General features: G+C 46.9%; 1 protein-coding gene across 10 annotated transcripts in view; it reads left to right on the forward strand.

Annotated features, from left to right (window-relative positions):
* Positions 1-13,351, forward strand: part of DLGAP4 (DLG associated protein 4) — a 316,182-nt gene extending 302,831 nt beyond the window's left edge. For 7 of the 10 annotated variants that reach the window (XM_075901398.1, XM_075901399.1, XM_075901401.1 and 4 more), the window contains 6 exons: positions 133-494; positions 4,383-4,474; positions 4,898-5,307; positions 7,811-7,902; positions 10,138-10,290; positions 11,506-13,193. In XM_075901398.1, the coding sequence (XP_075757513.1) occupies positions 133-494; positions 4,383-4,474; positions 4,898-5,307; positions 7,811-7,902; positions 10,138-10,290; positions 11,506-11,724 (1,328 nt within the window). In that variant the 3' untranslated portion in view covers positions 11,725-13,193. Of the gene's footprint in view, positions 1-132; positions 495-4,382; positions 4,475-4,897; positions 5,308-7,810; positions 7,903-10,137; positions 10,291-11,505 lie in introns of all 10 variants that reach the window. The other 3 variants (XM_025186419.2, XM_075901397.1, XM_075901402.1) reach the window with 2 other exon arrangements.
* The last annotated feature ends 9,430 nt before the right edge of the window (positions 13,352-22,781 follow it).

Consider the following 22,781-nt stretch of genomic DNA (forward strand, 5'->3'; position numbering starts at 1 on the left):
GCATTTCTTCAGATTTCTACTTGGAGATTTCTCCTGAATGTTATTGATTGACCTGCTTTTCTTTCTCTTATTGTATCTCTATTGCATTCTCTTCAATTCCTCTCTTGCTCCTTCCCACCTCTGCTATTGCAGGTTCATCATGCCTAGTGGCATATAAAAAGACACCGCCCCCAGTCCCACCTCGGACCACCTCGAAGCCGTTCATCTCTGTCACCGTGCAGAGCAGCACTGAATCAGCCCAGGATACCTATTTGGATAGCCAGGACCACAAGAGTGAAGTCAACAGCCAGTCAGGACTGAGTAATTCTTCAGACAGCTTAGACAGCACCAGAACCCCCAGTGTGACCAGAGGCAGCCTTGTGACTCAAGCCAGAGATGCTCCAGAGTTACCCCAGAAAAATGCAACTTTGAAAAGTGACAAAGGAACTCTGACTAGTGAAGAGCCTAAGGTGGAGAATATCCCCAAAAGGAAGCTGTCATCTATAGGAATACAAGTATGGAATAGTTTGTTCTCCTTTGTGTAAGAGAGAATGTTCTTAACTTGTCCAGTTAGCATGTGTGTTACAGGAGACCCTCCTGATCTGCAGACTCGCTATTTGCAGTCCTGCTTATTCATGGGGGGGGCTCCTGTCCCAGCTTGTGGGGAGTGTTGGGGGCCTATGGTGAGTTCTCTGCAGCTCCCAGCCCCTGCAAGGGAAGCTCACTGTGGGAGCCAGAAATCATGGCTGGCCAGTATTTACAAATTTTGCCATTCACAGGGGTGCCAGGAATGCATCCACTGCGAAAGACAAGGGTTTCTTGTATAACCAAAAAGTGCTGCTGAACCCACCCAAACAACTAAAGATACTGTTTTACAAAGTGGTTAACCATCCAGTGCCCTCAGAAGTGAAATACAACAAGTTACTCCCAATAACTGGAGTGTGTTCATTCCAGAGTTGCAGCGCGTCAAAATAACGCAGCTCTGTTTAAATGGGTAATTCTCATTAAAGAGGCTTCTTGTCAAAAGTACCTGTGCACAAATGCTAGAGTTTGTGAGCCATATACTTATTTTAAGGTCAGCCTGCAGTGCGCAATACCTGAGTTCAAGGCATAGCTTCATATAAGGTTCAAAGTCTTCTCTTACAGAACACGGAAGCGTGTTTGGGGCTGTGTCGTTTGTAATCATTCTAGCACCAGGTCTCTGATGCAGTCTGTATGTGGGAGCGCCCCCTTTTCACCTATATTGGTTCTCTGTATTAGAAGCCAACAGAATATGCAAACTAATGAAAATTAGTTGCTAGCTTTATAGCTCACTGAAAACTGCTCAGGAAGAAGAGCGTACCCAAGCTTTGTCCTGCAAAGGCTACTTTAGAGTTTATTTTAAAAAATTCTCGAAATCTATTGTCCATTTACTTATGGACAGAATTTCAGATGCTGGTGCCTACATTTATGTTCATCTGTTGTATCCTCAAGCACCTGGTTTTGTCACCTTCTGAAATGCTAAAGTAGTAACCTTTGCACTTCAAGTTTAAATGCAAAGCATGTGGATTCAGCAGATGTGAGATGGGTCTGAAAGTGCAGTTTAATATGCATCTTCTACAGCTTCAGAATTTCCAGTTTTGTGCATCGCATTGAACCAGCCCTTTATCCAGCATAATAGGCATCTCTGTATAACCAAGTTAAACTCTTCTATGTTGAAGCGAAACCCAAACCAGGCAGGTTAGTCCTTGCTTGACATCTTGTCCACAAGTTTCAGAGGGGGAGCCATGTTAACGTGTAACTGGAAAAACTTAGAACAACAAATAGTTCTGCAGCACCTTAGAGACAAACAAAAAACATAGAAGGGGATCATGAGCTTTCATGGGCACAACCCACTGAAGAAGTTGTTGTACCCACGAAAGCTCATGATAACCGTCTATGTTTTTTGTTAGTCTTGCAGCACCTTAAAGACTATTTGTTGTTTTTTAAGTGTGTCTTGTTTACAGTTAATCATTCTGAATTTCCTCAAAGTTTGGCAGTGCAGACGGTACATTCAACGTCAGGCTTTAAATTGGGTTGTGTATTGTTCTGGTGCTGGAGTGTAGCTGGCATAGTAGATTCCATTGTCACCTTGTTTGATTCTTCCCCACAGAAACAGTGGGAGTTGGAGCAAAAGAGGTGAGGTACAAGTGGAGGGGAAAGATTCCTTTTTAAAGAGTCCATCTGTTTCAGTCCGCTCCTCCCTAACAGAGTTGCCTGTAAGGTGTGTACTTGCTCAAGCCCACACCAAGTATTTCAGTCCCGCCCATCCCTCAGCACAGCCACAGCCCCAGCTGCTCCCGGGGCTGGACCATGTGGTGGGTGGCTACACTGCCCCAGGAGCAATTGGGCAGCCACCACGTAGCTCACGCGGCAGCTGCCATATCTGGAGCCTGGACCAGATATGTCCTAAAAATAGCTCTATGGCCCCAGCTTGAGTCCCGGCACACCTGCACCTCTCAACCCCCCTCTAGCTCCCTGGTTCCAGGACTGGCCACGGTGCTATTTTTGCTGTCATGGTCCCGATCCCAGCTGCCACTCAGCCCTAGCTGCATCTGGGGTTGGGGCCACATAGCGGGCAGCTGCCCTGTGTACCTGGACTGGAGCCAGGATGCAGTGAAACTGCTCCTGGGCAAGGGCAGGGGTACTAAAAATAGCACCACGGCCCTGGCTCCAGGGAGCTATAGGCAGTTGAGGGGTGTACATATCAGGAAGGCAGAAGGTTAGGGAAGGAGCAGAGGGAGAACTAAGAGGAAGGTGGGTGAGGAGAAGGGGCTTATGCTGAGGGTAGAGAAGGGGGCAAGGGCAGAAGAAGAAAGGGGAAGAGGCACCAAGGGACACGGTAGGGGAGAGAGAAATGCCAGGGTGGGGGGGAGGCAAGAGGAGACAATGCAGGGGAAAGGCAGGGGCGGGGATGGGAAGGTGTCAGTGGGTCTGGGAGAGGGGAGGGGACAAGGTGATGCTGGGAGAGACAGGGGGAGGGCCAAAGAAGGCAAGAGGGAGGAAGAGGAGAGGGGAGGAGTGGGTACTGGGAGAAGAGGGGTTGAAAAGAGGGTGGGCATGAGAGAGGCAGGGGCTGGAACAAGCCATATGTGAGGGCGCAGAGGGGCATGAGGAGAACTGGTGAAGGGATGGGCACCAGGGAGGAAGAGGTTAAGGGGGGGCAGAGGTTGGAGGGGAAGGAGGAGGCACTAAGAGGATGCAGGGGGTAAGGGAAGGTGCAGGTGTCGGGGATTGTGGGGGTCAAGCAGAAGGGCAGACATGGGGAGTGGAGAGGGATGGGCACCAGAGGGCAGAGCAGAGAAGCAGGACAGATGGGCAGAGGAAGGTGTGAGGAGGGGTGGGCACCGGAGAAGGGAAGGGCAGGTGCATGGGTAAGAGGAGGTGGGGAAGGGGGCAGGTTCCAGGAGGACTGAGGAGAGTGAGAAGGGCAGGAGCCAGCACAGCAGAGGAGGGTGAGGGGTGGAGGGCAGTAGCAGGCACCAGGGGAGAAGATGGGGCGAGGGGAGGGTGGGAGATGTGGCAGTGGAGGGGAAAAGGGAGAGGTTTATAACTTGGGTGCCACAGTGGCACCCGTCCGAACAATTGCACATGACCTCAATATTGGTGCACAAGACACAACTCACTCTTCTCATGGATGGAAAATCTTAGAGGGAACACTGCTTCCTAACTCTATTCTGTGGTCAGGGTGCTCATAGGTGACCCAAGCCTCCCTATCTCCAGGACCTGGAGTTCACCTACAGCTACAACTAACTCCTCAGGACTTCCACATTGTTCTTGGTTGGGGAGTTAGGAGGGTGCTAGACTTCAGGAAGTTTGAGAATCTCTGTACTACAGATGCCCCTTACGTAGCAGGTAGGCCTCAGAATGGGTCTCGGAAGCAGCAGCATAAGGTGACAGGCAGCTGATCCACAAGGGGAGCTAGTTTTTAAACTGGCTCCCCTTGTGGACCAGCTCCCACCTGGCACCCCGTGCTGCTGCCTCTGATACACTGGCTGCCAGCCCTGCCTTCGGGGACTATAGAATAGTCGACTAACCGATAAAATGTCATGAGGTTACTCGACTATTCAATTAACCGATATTTAACATCCCTACTCTGAGGCACCAAAGCCTTCCCCTACCTGCTGTTTCTATCGTGGCAGTCAATAGTCAGCTCTAGAATGCCTGTCTGATTACCACAGGGCCAGGAATAAAATCTGACCGCCTCAACTGATTGGGGCACTGGTGACTTCTTAGGCTAGCACTATTGTGCCGTCCATCCTAGAACAGTCTTCAAACTGGTTTACAGCATCTGTCTGCTTTGTGTGTGCATGCAGCTCTCCTGCTCTTCTGATGCAAATTCCAGCAGCACATTTTTGTTCCTTGTTTGTATTTTGCTTAATAAGGTTGACTGCCTTCAGCCAGTGGCAAAGGAGGAGCCCCCTACACCTACTACCAAATTCCAGTCCATCGGGGTACAGGTAGAGGACGAGTGGCGGTAAGTGAAAGATACAGGCTTTTAATTTAGCCTCTGAAACTGCGCTTTGCCATTTAGCTTAGTCTCGTGTCTCGCCTCTATTTCATGTTTAAATGCTGTGTTGAGCAGCACATGTTTTTATTTAAAAAAAATCTTGCTCTGTAATGTAAATTGCTTAAATCAATGGGAGCTTGAAATAAAAGGTGAACCCAAGATGTAATTATAGATGCACATCAGTCATTTTGTCTGAATGGCCTGTTGCAGTAAGGAGGCAGCTGTATAATTTTGTCTGGCTGCATGTGTGGTGTGTGTAAGGGGGTGGGGCTGAAGAGAACAAGGCTCAGCTGCAAACACCATAAACAAACCCATTGCATTGTGCACTAGTGTGTGAATCCAGCCAGTCTCAGGCTCCCCTTCATTCTCTTGCTCCTGCTTTTTCTGCAGGAACAACCACTCTCGCAGTATGTCCTCCAAACAGGACACCGATTCCGAGGCACAGGAACCCAATCACTCAAGCAGTAAATCATCTGAGAGAAGTCTTGCTGATTGTCCCCCACGCCACAACTCCGTCAGCGTTGATGCCAGTACCAGGCAACCAGTCAAGCCCTCCCAGTTCAAGAGAAACCTCTCCTATGGAGATAGCAGTGACCCAGCCCTAGAGCCTTCATCTCTCCCTCCTCCAGACCCTTGGCTCGAGACGTCCTCCAACTCACCGTCCGAACCGACACAACCAGGAACCTGCAGGCGGGATGGGTACTGGTTTCTGAAACTGCTGCAGGCAGAAACAGAAAGGTTAGAAGGATGGTGCCGTCAGATGGACCAGGAGACCAAAGAGAACAATCTCTCTGAAGAAGGTGAGTGCTGAGAACTGCATGGCACTGGGGAGAATGGTGGGGTGGAAAGCTGGTTAGTGGCCTGATCCATAAATTTACAGTGGGATAAAATTTAGGAAAAATGAAGCCGAATAACTGAAGACACTTTTATCAGAGGGGTAGCCGTGTTAGTCTGGATCTGCAAAAGCAACAAGGAGTCTGGTGGCACCTTGTAGACTAACCGATGTATTGGAGCAGAAGCTTTCGTGGGCAAAGACCCACTTCGTCAGATGCATGCATATGTTAGTCTGTAAGGTGCCACAGGACTCCTTGTCACTTTTGAAGACTCTTTGACAGTGAGGGTGCGTCTGCACCGGGATAAAAACCAGGGATTGGGCCAGGACAGCTGCCTCAGGCTCTGGGCGGGAAGGGTTCCCTGAGCTCAGATATCCATACAGCAATGTTTAACCCTGCAAGCAATGGGCCAGCTGTGACCATGCTGTGGGTCTTGTATCCCAGTGTAGACATACCCTGGAACAATCTGACACAGGAAAAGGGTGGGGCTGGCTAGGAAGGGGCTGCGTGGGATGACTCTAGAATCATACCAAGCAAACAGAGTGGGGTTACTTAGGAATGTAAATGTGGGTCACATGATTTTTACTGAGGCTGGGGTGTAATGCTGCGTGCTGTGCTGCCCCAGGAGTGACTCAGACACAAATCACTGCTCCCTACTTGGGAAGGGAGGGGGTGGCTTACATCATCCCTTTTGCCTTCATTTCCCCTCCCCCAGCCTCCAGACACCAAGCCAACTAGGCTGGCTAGCAAGTTGGACAAGCAGTGCAGGGCGGGTCCCATTCATGGACCCTCCTCACCCACTTGTTTGCTGGGGCGGTATCAAGGAACCAGCCTTTGCTCTCTCCCTACACAGGCTGAGCAGCCCTTACTCATTTGAGCAAGGGAGTAATAGGGGAACTGGGTCCATCCAGCTCTTACTGGATATTTCCCAGCAAATTCTTTGATGCAGAATTAAGTCTGAAGTTGTGTGTGGAGAGTCCAGCTCGTGCCCAGAAAATGAATAGGCACAGGATCTCTCATCAAGTTCCTTGCTGCCATGTGACTCTGCAGTGTAGTCGAGAGCCCTTGCTTTGTCTTCAGCTAAGCCTTAGACAGTAAAAAGCCCAAACACACCTAAGCGTGCCACTGAGCACTCCGAGGAAGAGGCCGTCAGTTGAAGAACCTCAATACTTTGTCGTCCTAGATATTTATGAACCACTGAGTTTTGAACCTTTGTGTGAAGAGACGTTTGATCTGCCCTCCTTGTGAGCCTCTTATGTTTGGAAGAGTGAGCTGAGGTCTGCCGGTCAGGGGCATTGCACCATCAGTGGGGGCTTGCTGATAGATCGAGCCTTAAAAGGCTTGTCATTCTTCAACCTTGCTGTAGGCTCGACTCTAATGATTTTAGTGCCCTCTGTTCGAGCAAGCACAGCGCTGTCAATATCAATAGTGCTGTGCACAAATTGGACAGTAAGTGAAGTAGTCTATCGCAGCTGGAATACAGCTTCCCTTCTATGTAGAATAAACTCTTGGGCCTCTTGAATTCACTTTCTCTAAATGCATATTGGGGAACGGCTTCGAGCATATCAAACTGGTTTCCAAGGGCATGCCTACATTGCATAACATTAAAAAATCAAAACTTGCAGCAGACTCAGCCTGGGTCAGCAGGTCTCCCACTGAGGGATTGAAGGTAGCCATGTTGATGTTTAGGCTTAGGTGGTTCCCAACCAAACATCCACAATGTCATTTTTAGCCCCATAGCATAGGCCCAAGTCCTCTCTGCTCTGTGAAATATACACAAAAACAAGTCCTCTGCCCTGGAACTTCAGTGAATCTCTACTGCCAACAGAGACTCGCTGTGATTCTGTCTGCCATCCTTGGTTGGAAACAAGGGAGAGCAAAATATACAGTGACCCAGGGGCAATGCATCCATTTGTAACAAACAATCCTTAGGCTATGTCTAGACTGCAAGCCTCTTTCGAAAGAGGCTCTTTCGAAAGAGCCTCTTTTGAAAGAGAGCGTCTAGACTGCACGCGGAATTTCGAAAAATCAAGCCGCTTTTTCGAAAGAAAGCACCCAGTGAGTCTGGATGCTCTCTTTCTAAAAAGCCTGTTTGCTTTCAAGAACGCCTTCTTTCGAAAGAGCACTTTCGAAAGAAGGCGTTCTTCCTCGTGGAATTAGGTTTACCGCTGTCGAAAGAAAAGCCGCGTTCTTTCGATTTAATTTCGAAAGAATGCGGCTGCAGTCTAGACGTAGGGGAAGTTTTTTCGAAAAAAGCCTACTTTTTTCAAAAAAACCCCTGAGTCTGGAAACAGCCTTAGTGACAGGGCTTGCTTAAAACATGAGTAAAAAACCACAGCTTCAGTCATAGAACTAGTATAAGCCAATGTCTATAAATACTAAGAAGCATCTTATTCTTTTGAAACATTCTTTGCTGCATTTAGCTGGGTTTTTTAATTTACAGCTCTTTAATTCCTTTTTCTTTCTGTAGTCTTAGGAAAAGTCCTCAGTGCAGTGGGCAGCGCACAGCTACTAATGTCACAGAAGTTCCAGCAGTTCCGGGGCCTGTGTGAGCAAAACTTGGTAAGTAAAAGTAACTTTGTAAAATGACAGTAACTTTGTAAAATGTAACCACAGCTCTGTACTGCTGAGCTGAAGCAGCTCTTGTGTGTAATAGAGCAAGGCCATTTCCCGGTGCCAGCAATGAATTATGGCTTTTTTTAAATAAAAACTAAACAACCTGTGCTATAACAGGAGACTACCATTCTTAACATTCACTTACTGTCAGTTCAGCAACCAAGGAAGAGTTGCCTGGAGATCTCACATCAGTTCTTGGTGTAGGTATGCGGCATTAAAGCCATGTTCTTCCCTGGGATGCCTGTTCATCAGTCTCACTGACTTCCATGGTAGACAGTCTGTTGGAAGGGATAATTTGGCTGGAAGTATCCGTTTGTATAAACTTGCTCCAGGCTAGAATCCTGGTAGGCAGCAGAGGTGTCTGTTTGAACCACGTATTTTATTACTCTGAACTGCTTTTCAGGGTGAACTGCCAAGGGTTAGCATGGAAGGAAGTGTTTGTGAAAAGCCCCCAAACCTCAGAAAACAGCTTACATTACTGATGGAACCTTACCATGCCCATAGTTCCAGTTCCTTGTAAAATACTGTTTGAATCAGACTTTTTCAAACATGGCAAACTTGCTTGTCCTGGCTGAGGTTTTGACGGGACAGTTGGTAAAACACCATGTCTGGGTTTATCCCAGGATGAAAGCTCTTTAAGGAACACTTCAGCCAGGACTAAGCAGCTTTTGTTAAAACTTTCTGGGGAAAATACTTTAGCCTTCAGGCTGAGAGAGGAGTCAAGCTACAACCCCCATGGACCGCTCTTGGGAAAGTTATGGGCCATGAAAATAGGAGTAGTGTTAAATGACTGCTTTCTGGGTTTGCTGCTGATAGCTGTAATGACATTTGCGCTGGCAGAGAATCCTGGGAGCTCAGCATGTTGGGTGCCTGCTGAGTGCTAAGATCTTTTAAAATCTGACACAAGTGGTGTGTGCTGAGCACTGGGAAAGCCAGATACATGTGCAGAGCTCAGATTTTTCAGGGCCCCAGCACCAGGTTGCTTGGAACCTGTCTAGAGAAATTGCTGTCCTCTACTGAGAATCTCTCAGGTCAGTTTTGAGTTGATGTTAAATTCCCACAGTTCCATTTCTGAGAGAGTTTTCTGCTTCTGACATCAGAACAGCTTGTTTGCATTTCAGTGCATCAAGTGGCACTCCTGTTTTCAGGCTACATCCTATTTGGTCTGCTCACATTTTGTCCAGTCTTTGTTGTTTTAAGTATTACCATAGCATCTGGATGCCTAAAAAGGAAACCACAAATTTTCTGGTCTCTGAATTCAAATTTAGGAATTTTGGCATGGTAGCTCTGTGGGATTAGCACTAAGCTAAGCAGCTGTTTTGCTTCCTGCTACCAACATGTACTTGGATTCTATATTGGGTCTCTCTTATGGTAAATGTTGTCAGGGTTGGCCAGGCAGGGCCAAGATCTCACGAGTGACGTCTGTCTGTCTGTGGGAGACAGAATTTTCTCTGAGGACTGATCAGAGGCTGTGAAATGAACTCCTCCTAGTACAAAGATACAGCACAAATTACCACCATCGCTCCAAGTGCAAGGCACAATTTTTTCACTTCTGTAACATTAACACATAACATGTATATTTTAAAACCCCCTACCCACTGCAAGACACTCCACTATATGCACATCTTGTTTCATTGCTTAATCTGCTGTTGAAATGTGCTCATACTAAGTTGATGAGCAGGGCTCACCGAACCACGGCAAGCCCCGCTCGCCAGCCGTGCTGTCCGGCGATCTGTGCATGCGCAAATCACCCAAATCCGGCTCTTCCGGGTTAAAATCTACTCGCCACGGGCAAGTAGATTGTATTACTTGTTGAGCCCTGTTGATGAGTACAGTATAAGAATGTCTGTAAAAAGAACAGTGATAGAAATGTAGCCGTGTTAGTCTGGGGTAGCTGAAGCAAAATGCAGGACAATGTAGCACTTTAAAGACTAACAAGATGGTTTATTAGATGATGAGCTTTCGTGGGCCGGACCCACTTCCTCAGATCAAATAGTGGAAGAAAATAGTCACAACCATATATACCAAAGGATACAATTTAAAAAAATGAACACATATGAAAAGGACAAATCACATTTCAGAACAGGAGGGGGATGCGGGGGGCACAGACTACCGCAATCTCATGACTTCAGTGACATGCCGTTTCTGATTATTCTCTTGTTGCTATGCTCTCCCTTGCAGAACCCCAATGCCAATCCCAGACCCACAGCCCAGGATCTCGCTGGGTTTTGGGATCTCTTGCAGTTGTCCATTGAAGACATCAGCATGAAATTTGATGAGCTCTACCACCTAAAGGCTAACAGCTGGCAATTGGCAGAAACACCAGAGAAGAAGGTGAGCATGGGGCAGTTAAGAGTGACCAAAATATTGTGTTCTCTGCTGAGTCAGCAACAGCCCTTCTGTTATAGCTCTGTGTTCTTAACCTACAGTCTCATGGATTAGATTTCTGGGACTGCTTCTGTTTTCTGCATACTCTGTACTTCAATGCATGTAATTAAAATAGTGCATGTTCAGAAACAGAAAGAAGTCTCCCCCTACACATACACCTAATCTCCTGTGAATTGGATCAAGAAGATTCCTATAGGATAAAATGAAATGGTGGATTTTTAAACTGCTGAAACCTTCAGGAAAAAACTGTTTGGGGTAAAGGGTGGCTGAGTAAAGGGCGCACATTTACATAGCGGGAGGTGACAAGCTTTTTATTAAATGTGTTGGATAAAGAGGCTAAGTTTATACTGAGCAGGCTGTAATCAGTGCCTGCGAAAACCATGTCACTTTAAACCCAAGCGTGTGCTTTATTTCTATGCATGCATCCTACATCAGTTGTGTGATGTGGGTGTGCATGAGTCACTGCTCGTGTATTATAAAGCTTAAGAACATATAATAACGTAAGAATGGCCGTACTGGGTCAGGCCAAAGGTCCATCCGGCCCAATACCCTGTCTGCCGACAGTGGCCAATGCCAGGTGTCCCAGAGGGACTGAATCGAACAGGTAATGATCAAGTGATCTCTCTCTTGCCATCCATCTCCACCCTCTGACAAAGAGAGGCTAGGGAGACCATTCCTTACCCATCCTGGCTAATAGCCATTAATGGACTTAACCTCCATGAATTTATCTAGTTCTCTTTTAAACCCTGTTATAGTCCTAGCCTTCATAACCTCCTCAGGCAAGGAGTTCCACAGATTGACTATGCCCTGTGTGAAGAAGAACTTCCTTTTATTTGTTTTAAAGCTTGTATTGCACACTGCTGTTCTGCCTCTTTAAGTCTACTCAGCATGCTCTTGACTCATCATTAAGCCCTAAGAACAACCTGCAAACCCAGATCTTCTTCCCAGGGTGGGATTCTGCATCGTCTGTTATGTGGGAAGGCAGGGAGTAATAACAAGAATCTTGGGCCAGAATCCTTTTTCCGCATACACTTGCTGAAAGGTGTATCCCCCTTTGGGCCACAAATCATCCTCTTTCCTTGTTGTCTCAAGAAAGAGAGAACTTTTGTATGTGCATTTCTATTTTATGTTTTGTCTGTCTTCTTACTGTCTTTTTTAAAGGAAGAGAAGAAACCACCCCCTCCAGTGCCAAAGAAGCCAGCCAAGCCCAAAACCCCACTGAACCGGGACAAAGCCTCTGACTCTGTGGATAAGCAACGCCAGGAAGCTCGCAAGCGTCTCATGGCAGCCAAGCGGGCTGCCTCTGTCCGGCAGAATTCTGCCACGGAGAGCGCGGACAGCATTGAAATCTACGTCCCTGAGGCACAAACCCGTCTTTGAGAAAAGGGGAAGAGGAAGGAAACACGTGTTTTTCTAAATCATTAAAAAGGAAAAAAAAATTCTCTAAACTTAGCGTGATTTATTCGGTCTAGAGACATTGAGCCAACCTGACAAAGGGCTCCCAATTTGGCTTTTTTTCTCTCAGCGTTAAGTAATGAAGATTTAAAAAAAACCAAACCCCCATACAACAAAAAAATCCCCCTCATGTTTTCTCTCACTGGCTGTGGTGTTGCTGAACAGACTGATCAGACTCCTAGAAGCCCCAGCCCCTCAGACTTGGAACTTCAATCTTTTTACTTGTTCACTCTAATGAAAATTATTAGCTTGTTTACAAGAAGAGGACGACAAAAAAAATGAAGCCTTGAGCACTTGCCATGCTGCGTTCTTTCTCCCTCTCCTCAGCTCTGTTCTTCCTTATCCCTAGGGTTTTTCTTCTACCTCTTATTCTACCCTATCCACCCTCTCTCTCCACTTTTTGCATGGCTTTGTTTACTGTGTTAGAAATAACCTCTCTTCCACAGAGCTCCCGAAGAGAACATCTGTTCAGTGTGTACTGTTGTTGCACTCTGCTAGCAAGCAGCCTTTCTTTTTTTTCTTTTAGTGGGGGTGGGTGGGAGGGTATAGAGGCAAAGGGCAGGGGTAGGGCAGCAGGGTTCGCATATCTATGTATTTGAAGCGGAAAGAGGAAAAGATCTATGGAATGTAATGCAGAGTTGCAAATGTGTGCAATAAGGTGTGATGGGGGCCCCACTCCATTGGCCAATTCCGAAAGAAAGATGGGCCCCGCTCCAGGCACAGGATGGGAGCTGGAAGGATGATGTGGTGGCACAAGTGACACACCACTGCCACCTCCTGCACGCGCGTGCACGCGCGCACACATGCACACATGCTTATTTTCTCCCTTTCTACAAATTTTATTTTCCTTGAGAATCACTTGTTGAAAAAGCAGCTGCTACGCAGTGGGGGACCTGTTTCAAGGGGACGAAGGGGTGTAATGATATGGTGTGTTAGGGCGGAAGACTGGGATTTCTATAAAAAGAACGGGAGGGTAGTTAATGGCAGGCTGGCAGCCTGCCTACCTGTATGTATGTGTACATATGCACATATACACTTATTAGGATCTGTATATTTAATGCATACACACATATACATACCCATACACACGTGCAAGTGGTGTGTTAAAAGCACCTCAGTGAGAGTGGGTGTATGTATAGCATATATTTTTACATGTACTATATCTAGCTGTGTGTAAAAGTGTGTGTAAAAATATATACCCTGTGTGTAATCAGATTATTTTTCCCTGTATCCCATGCTTTTTTCATTTTTCTTTTTTTGGTGTGGGGGAGGGGTTGCTAAATGTTTTAACTATTTTTTAGCTCCTTCTCCCCCCTCACACCCCTTTTTCAGTTATTTTCTTGGAGTTGGGACTGAATGCCAGCGTTGCGTTCTCTTCCACCCCCCCCCCCCCCCCAAAACAAACACTTGCCCCCAAGTTGAGCAATCATGTTGTTTGAGTGGGGAAATCTTGTGTCAATTTCATGTGGGGGAAATTCCAACGGAATTTAAACCAGGGTATTGGTGATCAAAAAGGCAAATAAAATAAAAACCTAAACCCTATCTAAGTGAATACTGTATACTGTGTTTATGACTATGTAGTATGACAGATTTCTTTTCCTGCCTACTTACCATATAGATCTTGTAGCCTGGAATGAGAATCTATGAATGTTTAACCATAATCAAAGTGGCTCAAATCCAGTATTGGTTTTTAACTTTAGGGGTGGAAGATGTTGACTTGCTGGATTTTGTTTTTAAATCAGGCTTTTTAGAATTTCTTAGCATTGCAAAATTAGAAACATGTAGAATGTGAATTCATCTTCATCTCCTTTCCAAAGGTACCCAGACTACTGGGGTACTCCTAAAAGCAGTCAAACAATTGCTTTCTGGGTTCAGTGTTGTGGACTGTAGCCTACGTTGATGAGCTTCTGAACAGCCTCTGTAAGTCTAGTGGGGACCATTCACGCTTCCTCAGTCACTCACCCCGGGTCAGCTGCACAAAGAATTCTAAGCATGCTCCTTGGGTTTTAGCCAGGCATTGAAACAGGGCGCTCCCACCTGGCTGATGCATATGGAGGGGAGTAAGGGACATTGTCAGAATGTCTCAAGCTGAAGCAAGTGTGTGCTTCTCCATCAGACTTTCATTATATCAGTATCTCCTTACTTTTGTGGAGGAATAAGATTTTAAAAGGCAGGGACAGCTGGCTGAATCACATTCAAAACTAACCTCAGTTTATAGCTTTCATATTTTCCCCTTAGTTTTTAGGTTTAGGTTTTTTAATGGGTGGTTTCTTAACCTCTAGGACAGAGTTGAGAGTTGTTTAAACAACATGAACACAACTTCTCTAATGTCTGAACTGATGCAATAGACTGTGTATGTACAGCTGTACTGTCTGTGGTTGTGTACTAGCGTATTTCAGTGTTCACTTCAGTGGCTTGAATGCAATCTAGTAAGTCTCCCATTTCTCCATCATACCTCGTTAGCCTCCTGAGCACTAGCCTACAGCCGAGAAGATCTCATTTGTATGTTTTTTCCCCAATAGGGTGACAAAGTAGCAACAGAACTACCTCCTGATCCAGAGTTCATAGCACAACCATTGACATTGAAATAGGCTTCTGCCAGTGAAAGGGGATGTTCTCACCACCTCTCCCTAGAGAGGATTATCTTTGAATCCAGGAATGAAATTGTGGTTTAGATGTTATGAAGTCTGAAGAAGGGCATGCAGAATCCAGCTGGCCCCCTAGGCTTAAAGCATTTTGATTTATCCAAAGGACAGCAATACATCAAACCTAATAAATAAACTCTTCCTTGTGCCTCCCACAGGCCTGTGCTGATTATGTCAGTTTGACTATAAAAGCTAGGAGGAAGGAAACCTTTTTTTAATCTTGGGACTCATTTTGGTCCATGCGGTGCAGAAAGAGTTGAGTTTCAGGTGTCATTACTGCTTGAGCGCTCTTATTTTGCCCCAGAATGGAAAGTAGTTCTAATCTCTTCTCAAAGAAGTGGAAAAGGAGGAAAGAACACCCCACCACCACCACCCCCCGAGCTCTGGGCTAGGATCAGTCTAATGATATAGCAATAGTGTTAGTAATTTTAAGAGTGGGAAAAGTAATGCTTGCACAGAGCTCCTAGGAGTCTGAAGAGGTTCTCAGGAAATTGAAGTGATTGGCATTACAGGATAGCTACAGCGATTATAAGAATCCCAAGCCTGAAACCTACTTCCTGAATCTCTGCTTAATATTTTGATCGTTTGAATGATCTAATACTATGTGGATGTGATTTTTTACAATTGTACATAGTGCTACAATTAACATGAGCTTCTTCTTAAATCTTGAATTGTGCAAAACTTCCCTCCATGCCTAAGCCTCCTTTACTTCACGTTAGCTCCAGTGCAGACGTAAGAAACTGTCTAGCCCCATGTTTGTTCTTCCATGACTCAGATTCCACGGGAAGCCTTGAAAGTTGAAACCTTGTACTTAGACTGATGCCCAGCACGTTGTAACGTGAACCTTGCTTCCAGTACAGACTAGTAAAGAGATGGCACCTTGTTGGTGCCTTTCCGCTTTTGTCTCCTATGCTTTGTGACTCCCAACATAGCCATTAGTTTCCTAGGGTGGGCCTGGCCCAGATGCATAGGAAAATCGATGGTGGTGGGGAGATGGTCTAACACAGGAGGATTAACAGTATGGTCCAGTTTGCACAGAGGACCAACCAAGTTGCAAATTGGCCAGAGTTGTTATGTTGGTCGCATGATGCTAGCACTTAAGCCTTAAGCAAGGATCAGGGCCTTAGTTTGCTAGGTGCCATACAAATATAGTCCCTTCCCCAGAGAGCTTGCCCTCTAGGATTATGATATGATATGGTGCAAAGCCGTATCTGACCCAATCTAATGGGAGTAGGTGGCTATGTACGTGGAAGATGCAGTGTATTGTGACCTGTAGTCTACCTGCCGTTGGCCTACACACAGGAGAGTGTTCTAAGCATTGTGGGCAAGGAAAGCCTTTTGGAGGAGGTTGTGATTCTCTACCCTCGTGAACTTGTCAGTGAAAGTGGGCCCTTCTGTTGGCAAAGAAGCCAGCAGCCTGGTTCCTGTGCACTCCTGCTTTGTGTGGATCACTGAAGAACTGGCTTTATAAGAATGCTTTGTTCTAAAGGGTGGGAGTATCCACCTGCCTGTTACGTCCCACTTCCTAAAGGTGATCATGGCAGCGGCATGTAACGTTTGGGTTGAAAACCCCACCCTATGTGTAGTTTGTTGACTTTCTTGTATGTTCTGATATATAATCTCCCTGTCTGCTTGGCTGTAGCATATGGGACTAGCTCAAGGCCACTTCTACAAGTTTCAAGTCATCGAAGTGGGCTTTGGTAGCCCCTCCTGTGCGTCACTACAAAATGGATGCACTCTGAAACAAAAGCAGCAGCAAAACTTCTTTGAAATGCTCCAGCAGATGGCAAAAAGGGTTCCTTGCCTAGAACTCACTTCTCTGCTGCCAGACATGTGCTTGTAAATGCCCCCATGGAGCTACAGAGCCAACTGTGCTGCACCGTTTAAGAAAAGCTCTCCCTGTGTAGAGAAGTGGGACAGTCCATAGGCTGTGACTCAAAGCCTAACACTTCTCATGTGCTTTCATGACATGTCTGCCCAAGTTAGTATCCCAATGGTGAAATTAACCTGGCTGAGCAGCTAGATAGAGGCCTTGCATTTACAGGTTTTTAGACTAGAAAATGCAGGTTCTTCCAGCTCGATCCTGAGCCCTTTCTTGCATTTGAGACTTGGTGTTTTTCCAGTGTGCATGGCCACTCTAAGAGTATTGCATTATTACTTGGGACTTCTTTCAGTTTTATCCATAGATATATCTTGGATCTTGTTCTTTATGTGTGGTCTCTGGTCTTGTGTACTAGCAGAATCACTAGTGTTTAGGGCATGTGGTTGAGTTTTTGTCTCTGCCACATCATGTGCAAGTAGGGCTCAGTGGGTGTCTGATTCCTGATCTGTTCTAGCCATATGATCCTTCTCCCCAGATCCGACTGGAAGTGATCCAGGATCCTACATGTTCTCCAATCTATGGTTTCTTCCAAGGAGACTCTTCCATTAAACGAGTCCATTTTGGAGCCTGCTAAGGGCATGTGGGACCCAGCAGGCACCTGTTCCCTGACCCCTGAGGGCTGAAAAGAAGCATTTGTTTCTTCTTTCTAAGGCTGTGGAATATTAGTTCTCCCATGGTATCCAAATTCTTAGATTGTCTGAGTGGTCACAGAACAAAATAAGCTACACTAGCCCAAGTCTGCTCCTTTGGACAATGATGCCAGGAGATTAGACGTCTTCAGCAGAAAGCACTTTTATCCATCCTGTGAATTACTTGTGTTCAAGTCTGACTAATTACAGTATGCTCTAGGCTCCAGTTCCTGGTGTTGGGAAGCTGGTCACAGATCATCTCTGCAGGTGGTACTTGATGCAGTGGACAGGGCTTCCCGGACCATGGTGTCCTCTGTTTGAGGGAGGAGTTTGAGGCTGTGCCCAGAGGTCCTGGTGACAGTTAGAGCTCCCTTTTGAGCGCAACAGAGTTCTCCCCTTTCAGCAAGGAAACCAAGGAGTTTCTTCTCTCTGGTTATGATGCTGTGGCAACCTCCACTCAGTGGGAATGGAAAGACTCTCCGGAAATGTTCTAAGGTGCTGCCGCATGGATCCCCACCAACCCCTTGGACCTACCGGCATCAGAAGCCCTATAATCCACTGAGAGTGCCCTGGAGGCAGCCAGGCTGGCACACCCACACCACTACTATCCCCTCCTCAGATCCAGCAGCCTCCCAAGAAAATAATTTGGGAAACTCAAAAGTCATCAACCAGTCTATGCACAGCTGGTCTCCTACCTTTTTGGTGCCTGCCTAGCACGTTTCCTTCTCGCGTGGCATCAGACACGTGGGTTTTTAGATGACACTGCATCCTGAACAACAGGATCAAATTCCTTCCCCTGCCACGTTCTTAGACATGTTCTCAGGCCGGACCTGGATTCTCTCATTTGGGCTATGGAGCCAGGACTATCTAGTTATAAGGGGATGGACTTTAATGCCAAATACTTCCTAATCCCCAAAGAGAAGGAGTTGGACACCCATCCTGAACCTCAGGTAGCTGAATGTCGTCTTCTGCAATTCAAGATTCAGGATAATTATCCCAGCTGCCGCCATCTCCTCCCTGAATGAAAGTGACGTGTTTGAAAGATGCCTATTTTCATATGCCTATCTTCCCAGCCAACAGGAGAGTGCTGGGTTTATGGTGGGCCTAGAGCATTTCCAAAACAAGAGGCTCCCCAGGCTCTTACAAACAGCATGCTGTGATGGCAATGCACCTGTGCGTCCCTGTATTTTCCTACCTAGACAGCTGGCTGCTCATAGGATGATATCATCAGGAGATACAAGGGGCAGTCACCTCCTTACTTGGCCTGTGTCACTCCATGGGGCCTCCAGGAAATCTAGGAAAGTCTGCTTCCATGCCCACGTCTACTATTAAATTTATTTCAGCAAATCTAGACTCTCGCCCAGCCTGGAGCTATTTATCACAAGACAGATTCAGTAAAGTTCTTAAAAGGGTTTGTCTCAACATTCCTGCCAGTATCAAGGCTTGCAACTGCCTGGGATCTGAATCTGATGCTGTTGGCCCTTATGAACCTGCCCTTTGAACCCTAGTGCTCTCTTGCTGCCTCTTACACTTGTCACAAAGGTGGCCTTCCTCATGGCTATTCTCCACCAGGAGGGTGAATGAACTTGGGGTCTTTATGGCACACCTGCCTTGTAAAATATTGCACAGAGAAAGTATCCCCAAGTCTTATCCCCACGTTTATCCCCGTTCCTTCTGACGTTCACTTGGACCAGAAGGCTCTGACCAGAAACCTAGTAGCACTGCGGACAGGAAAGTCCACTCTGTAGAAGGATGCGGGGCTCTGGTCTTCCACGTTGGCAGGAGACAGCCCTTCAGATGATCTGAGGCTTTCACTTTCACCACTGGGAGAATGAAAGGAAGTGGCCACATCTTCCCTAGGACTCGAAATGGATTGCCAGCAGCATCCCCCTCATTGTACCAGAGCTCATTTCACCTTGGCTCACCTGCAAGGAACCCCGCTCTTAGTGAGTTGTAAAGTGGCCACCCGGGCACCACTCCATTGTCAGATTTAAGCTTTACTGAGGATGCTTCCTTAACATTCAGCAGCCCTAATAACTGGCGCAGAGCTTCCACACTGAATGCTGCATATAGGAGTCACCCAGGGTGAATTACCCATGGGGACCGGTACATCAAAAAGAAGGGAAGGTTATTTCTCAAGTGGAGTTCAGGATGTGCAGTACCTGTAGATAGTCACATCCTGTCCTTCCTCTGCTTTGATTGTCAGGTTTGCAGCAGAGTAGGAGCTAAAGAGGCGGCCAGTCCTCACTGCTCTAGTGCCCTCTGTTTAGAGTGTAAGGAAGTCTGTGTACCCAGAATGAATACCTACAGGGACCACACATCTTGAAGAACTCCAGGTACTAACGGATAAGTAACATTCCTTTGTTCTTTGAAAACTGATCCCTTCATTGGGGTGGCAAGTTCACTTCCATGAGTTCCACTGAAAATAGGGTCAAGAAAGGGATTTTTTCTTCCACAACACTACAAATTATGGCTTCTTTGAACACCTGCAACATCCTTTACTTTCTGGTCCCCTACCTGTGGCAGGCCAACTCGTAGCTGAGTCATTAATTCACAGAGCCTGCAACCACATCTGTGCTCCCACAGTGAGGGGGATCTTACCAAGCAAGATGGTGAAAGTAAACTGGAAGGTGGATTTTTATTAAATACAGTCAAGTGGTTGAGAGAGAACTCTTAAACTAAAACGTGGGATGTTAAAAGAGGGTGATCAGGGAAGCTGCTTAAAAATAGCACAATCGCCACAAGCTCCAGACAGAATCCTTTTCTCTCTCTGTGTGGCAAAGTAGAAGACTTTCAGGCTAACAAGGTATTGCTTCTAAGAAATGTAGGATTGGAAGGGCCATTAGCATCCTGAGGCAAAACCAAGTAACCCTAGCTAGACCATTCCTCTCAGATGTTTGTCCAACCTGTGGAATCCCTGGCATTGGAGGCTTTTAAAAATAATCTCCCTTGGAAGCCTATTCCAGAGCTTAACTGTCCTTTATAGAAAAGTTTTTCCTAATTTCTAACCTATATCTCCCTCGCTGCAGATTAAATTGATTACTTCTTGCCCTACTTGGTGGACATGGAGAACAGTTGGTCACAGCCCTTTTTGTAACAATTAACATGTTAAGATAGGCCTTGGGTCCCCACTTAGTCTTTGCTGAAGACTAAACATGCCCAGTTTCTTTTAACCTTTTCTCAGAGGTCAGTTTTCTGTCACTTTTTTGTTGCTCTTCTCTCAATCGTCTCCAGTTTGTCGACATCTTTCTTAAAAGTGTGGTGCCCAGAACTCGGCACAGCACTCCAGCTGAGGCCTCACCAGCAATGAGCAGAGAAGGACAACTACCTCCTGACTCTTCCAAACAATGCTCCTCTTACTACACCCTAGAATGACATTAGCCTTTTTCCCCCAAAATGTATCACAATGTGGCTCTCATTCAGTTTGCAATCCCCTGTAGCTCCTGGATGCTCTTCAGCAGTACTACTGCCTAGCTGGTTTTTCCTGATTTTGTAGTTGTGCATTTGTTTCTTTTCCTCCTGAAGTTTTGCACTGGGCTTTACTAAATTTCATCCTCTTGATTTCAGACAAATTCTATACCTTATGCTAAATGTATTCCCAATACTGGGAGCCACATTTTTCAAAGAATTCAATGCCCATTGTCACCAAATCTTCTGAGCTCTTCTTCTGAAAACTGGCCCTTAGTAATTGGGTTCCCTGTTAGAAGAGACAAGCCACCTCAGAAAGTAGCTGGTCAGGCCTAGCTTATAACCATGGGGAAAGGCTGAAGAAATCTGGTCCCATGGGTCTCACCCTACCCTGCCTGCACTGATAGGTTGGTTTTTTGCCTCTCAGCTAGCACTGTGCTCTTGCTTGGTCTCTCATCTTCATCTGCTGCTGTGATGGAGGATCCAGAGATGCTTAGGGTCTGTCTACAGTTATGCTATCCTGCAACCGCTGTACCATGGGCTCCCATTCGATTAGTTCCAGGTGGTTCTGCAGGAAGAACGTGGCAGGGTTTGCCGTTCATCTCTGCAAGGGAAGAGGATGGGTAGCTTCACTCGCCCTGTCCTGGAGGCCACTTTGTCTTCCTTCTTATCGCCGTCCTTCTGCACTGCCAAAGAGCAGCAGCCGGGTTCTTCCCTGCCGGGGGAGGAGAAAGTGCAGGGAACTTGCCTCTCCTGTAGAGCTGCTGGTTGTGTCTGGAACTTGGTAGGGAGGCTTGTGGTGCCCAGGCCTGTGTGAAGTGTCATCGGTTTGTTACTCCCTATAGACACCCAAGAACTATGTGCTGCAGGGGAATCGGAGGATGGTTGTCTGAGTGGCAGGCTTGGTAAATTACAGATAGCAGAGTGGGGAATTCTCCCATCCCAGCTGAGAGAAGTCCAGGACACCAAAAACCTGAGTATGGACAAATGCAATTTAACTAGGTCTTGTCTACCAGGACACTGCTAAAACCAGCCTTCCAGCAAGGGAGAGAATGGCTCTACCCACTGAGCAGTAGAAATGGAGCAATTATTTGCCCAGGTATCCACTCTGCTCAGCAGATGTGCCGCAGACCACACAGTAGAGAGGCACCAGGCTACCACTGCCACTTCCCCATGCTTACAAGGTGCAAGTGAGATCAGCAGCATGTCCCAAGGAGTGGGATGTTCCCCCACATCACCATGGTGCTCCACTACGTCTTCTGTCTGGCCTAACCCAAGGTCTACACTCACCATGGATATATAAGATCCCAGGGTCTTTCCTACCCTGCAATCTGGGCCTTCATCCTGTCTTCTCTCATTTCCAACAGATGTGCCAAAGGTGAGGACACAAGTATGTAAGTTAAGAAAATCTGCCTGAGCCTCCCTCCCACCCATGTACAGTGAGTAGGTGACTTCAAATGGATGCTCCTCAAGTCTCTGCAAGAGCCTCCCACGGCATTTCTGGTTCCCCCCCATTAGCTTTCCATTCCTGCTTTGTCCGTGTAGTGAGGTTGTGCTCTGTGCTGAGTGTGTTCCAAGGTGGGAGAGGAGCACCCGCAAAGCCTTAAGCCCCGTGACATCGGTATGAATGAACGGAACTGCCATCAAGGAGCTGCTGTGCATGTGAAGAGCAGCCACGGGTTGGGGATAATCTGCAGGAAGCCGGTGCACACAAATCCTGGTTCCACTTCCAGGCTCCTGTTCCAAGCAGGAAGCATCAGGCTTAGCTCCCAGACTGCATCCTGTATGCCCCATGGATGCTTTGGAAGAGGGAAACCCAGAAGCAGGGGACCCCACAGAGCCAAAGCCCTGGAATGCATTGAAGGTGGTAGGAATGCCCATTGGGCAATCGCTCAACATGGGGGGAGGAGGGGCAACAGGGTTATAGTTGCTTGGCAACAGTCCATCTCTTTATTCACCACCTTCCCCTCTAATATCCAGTGCTTCAGGGATTCGGAGGGCAGGGGGTAATCCCTGGCGGAGAGGGAGGGAGGTTATAGATCAGTATTATTTGGTGATGGTGCCCAGAAGCCTAGGTCAGGATTGGGACCCTTTTGAGCTGCATGCACTGCAAATGCACAGACAGCGTGTGGGCTCTAGTGATGAGCTCTCCCTCTGTGATGGTCTGCCCCAGACAGCCACCAGAGGAAGGCGGAGCCCAAGGAAGAAGAGACTTGGCAGACCAAGGAGCAGGAAGTACAGATGAGCTGCCAGGAAAGAGCAAGAGTGACCTGAGCTGACCACACCGGCAGGAGTTTGCCCTGTAGCTGGTTATGTCCCTCTGAGGTCTCATATTTTAAATTTTTATATATATTTGTATTTTTTTGTTTGTTTGTTCTTGTAAGCCGCCTTGAATATTTTAAATAGAAAGGCAGGGTA

The sequence above is a fragment of the Pelodiscus sinensis genome, chromosome 18 (genome assembly GCF_049634645.1).
Source record: "Pelodiscus sinensis isolate JC-2024 chromosome 18, ASM4963464v1, whole genome shotgun sequence".
Taxonomy (NCBI): Eukaryota; Metazoa; Chordata; order Testudines; family Trionychidae; genus Pelodiscus; species Pelodiscus sinensis.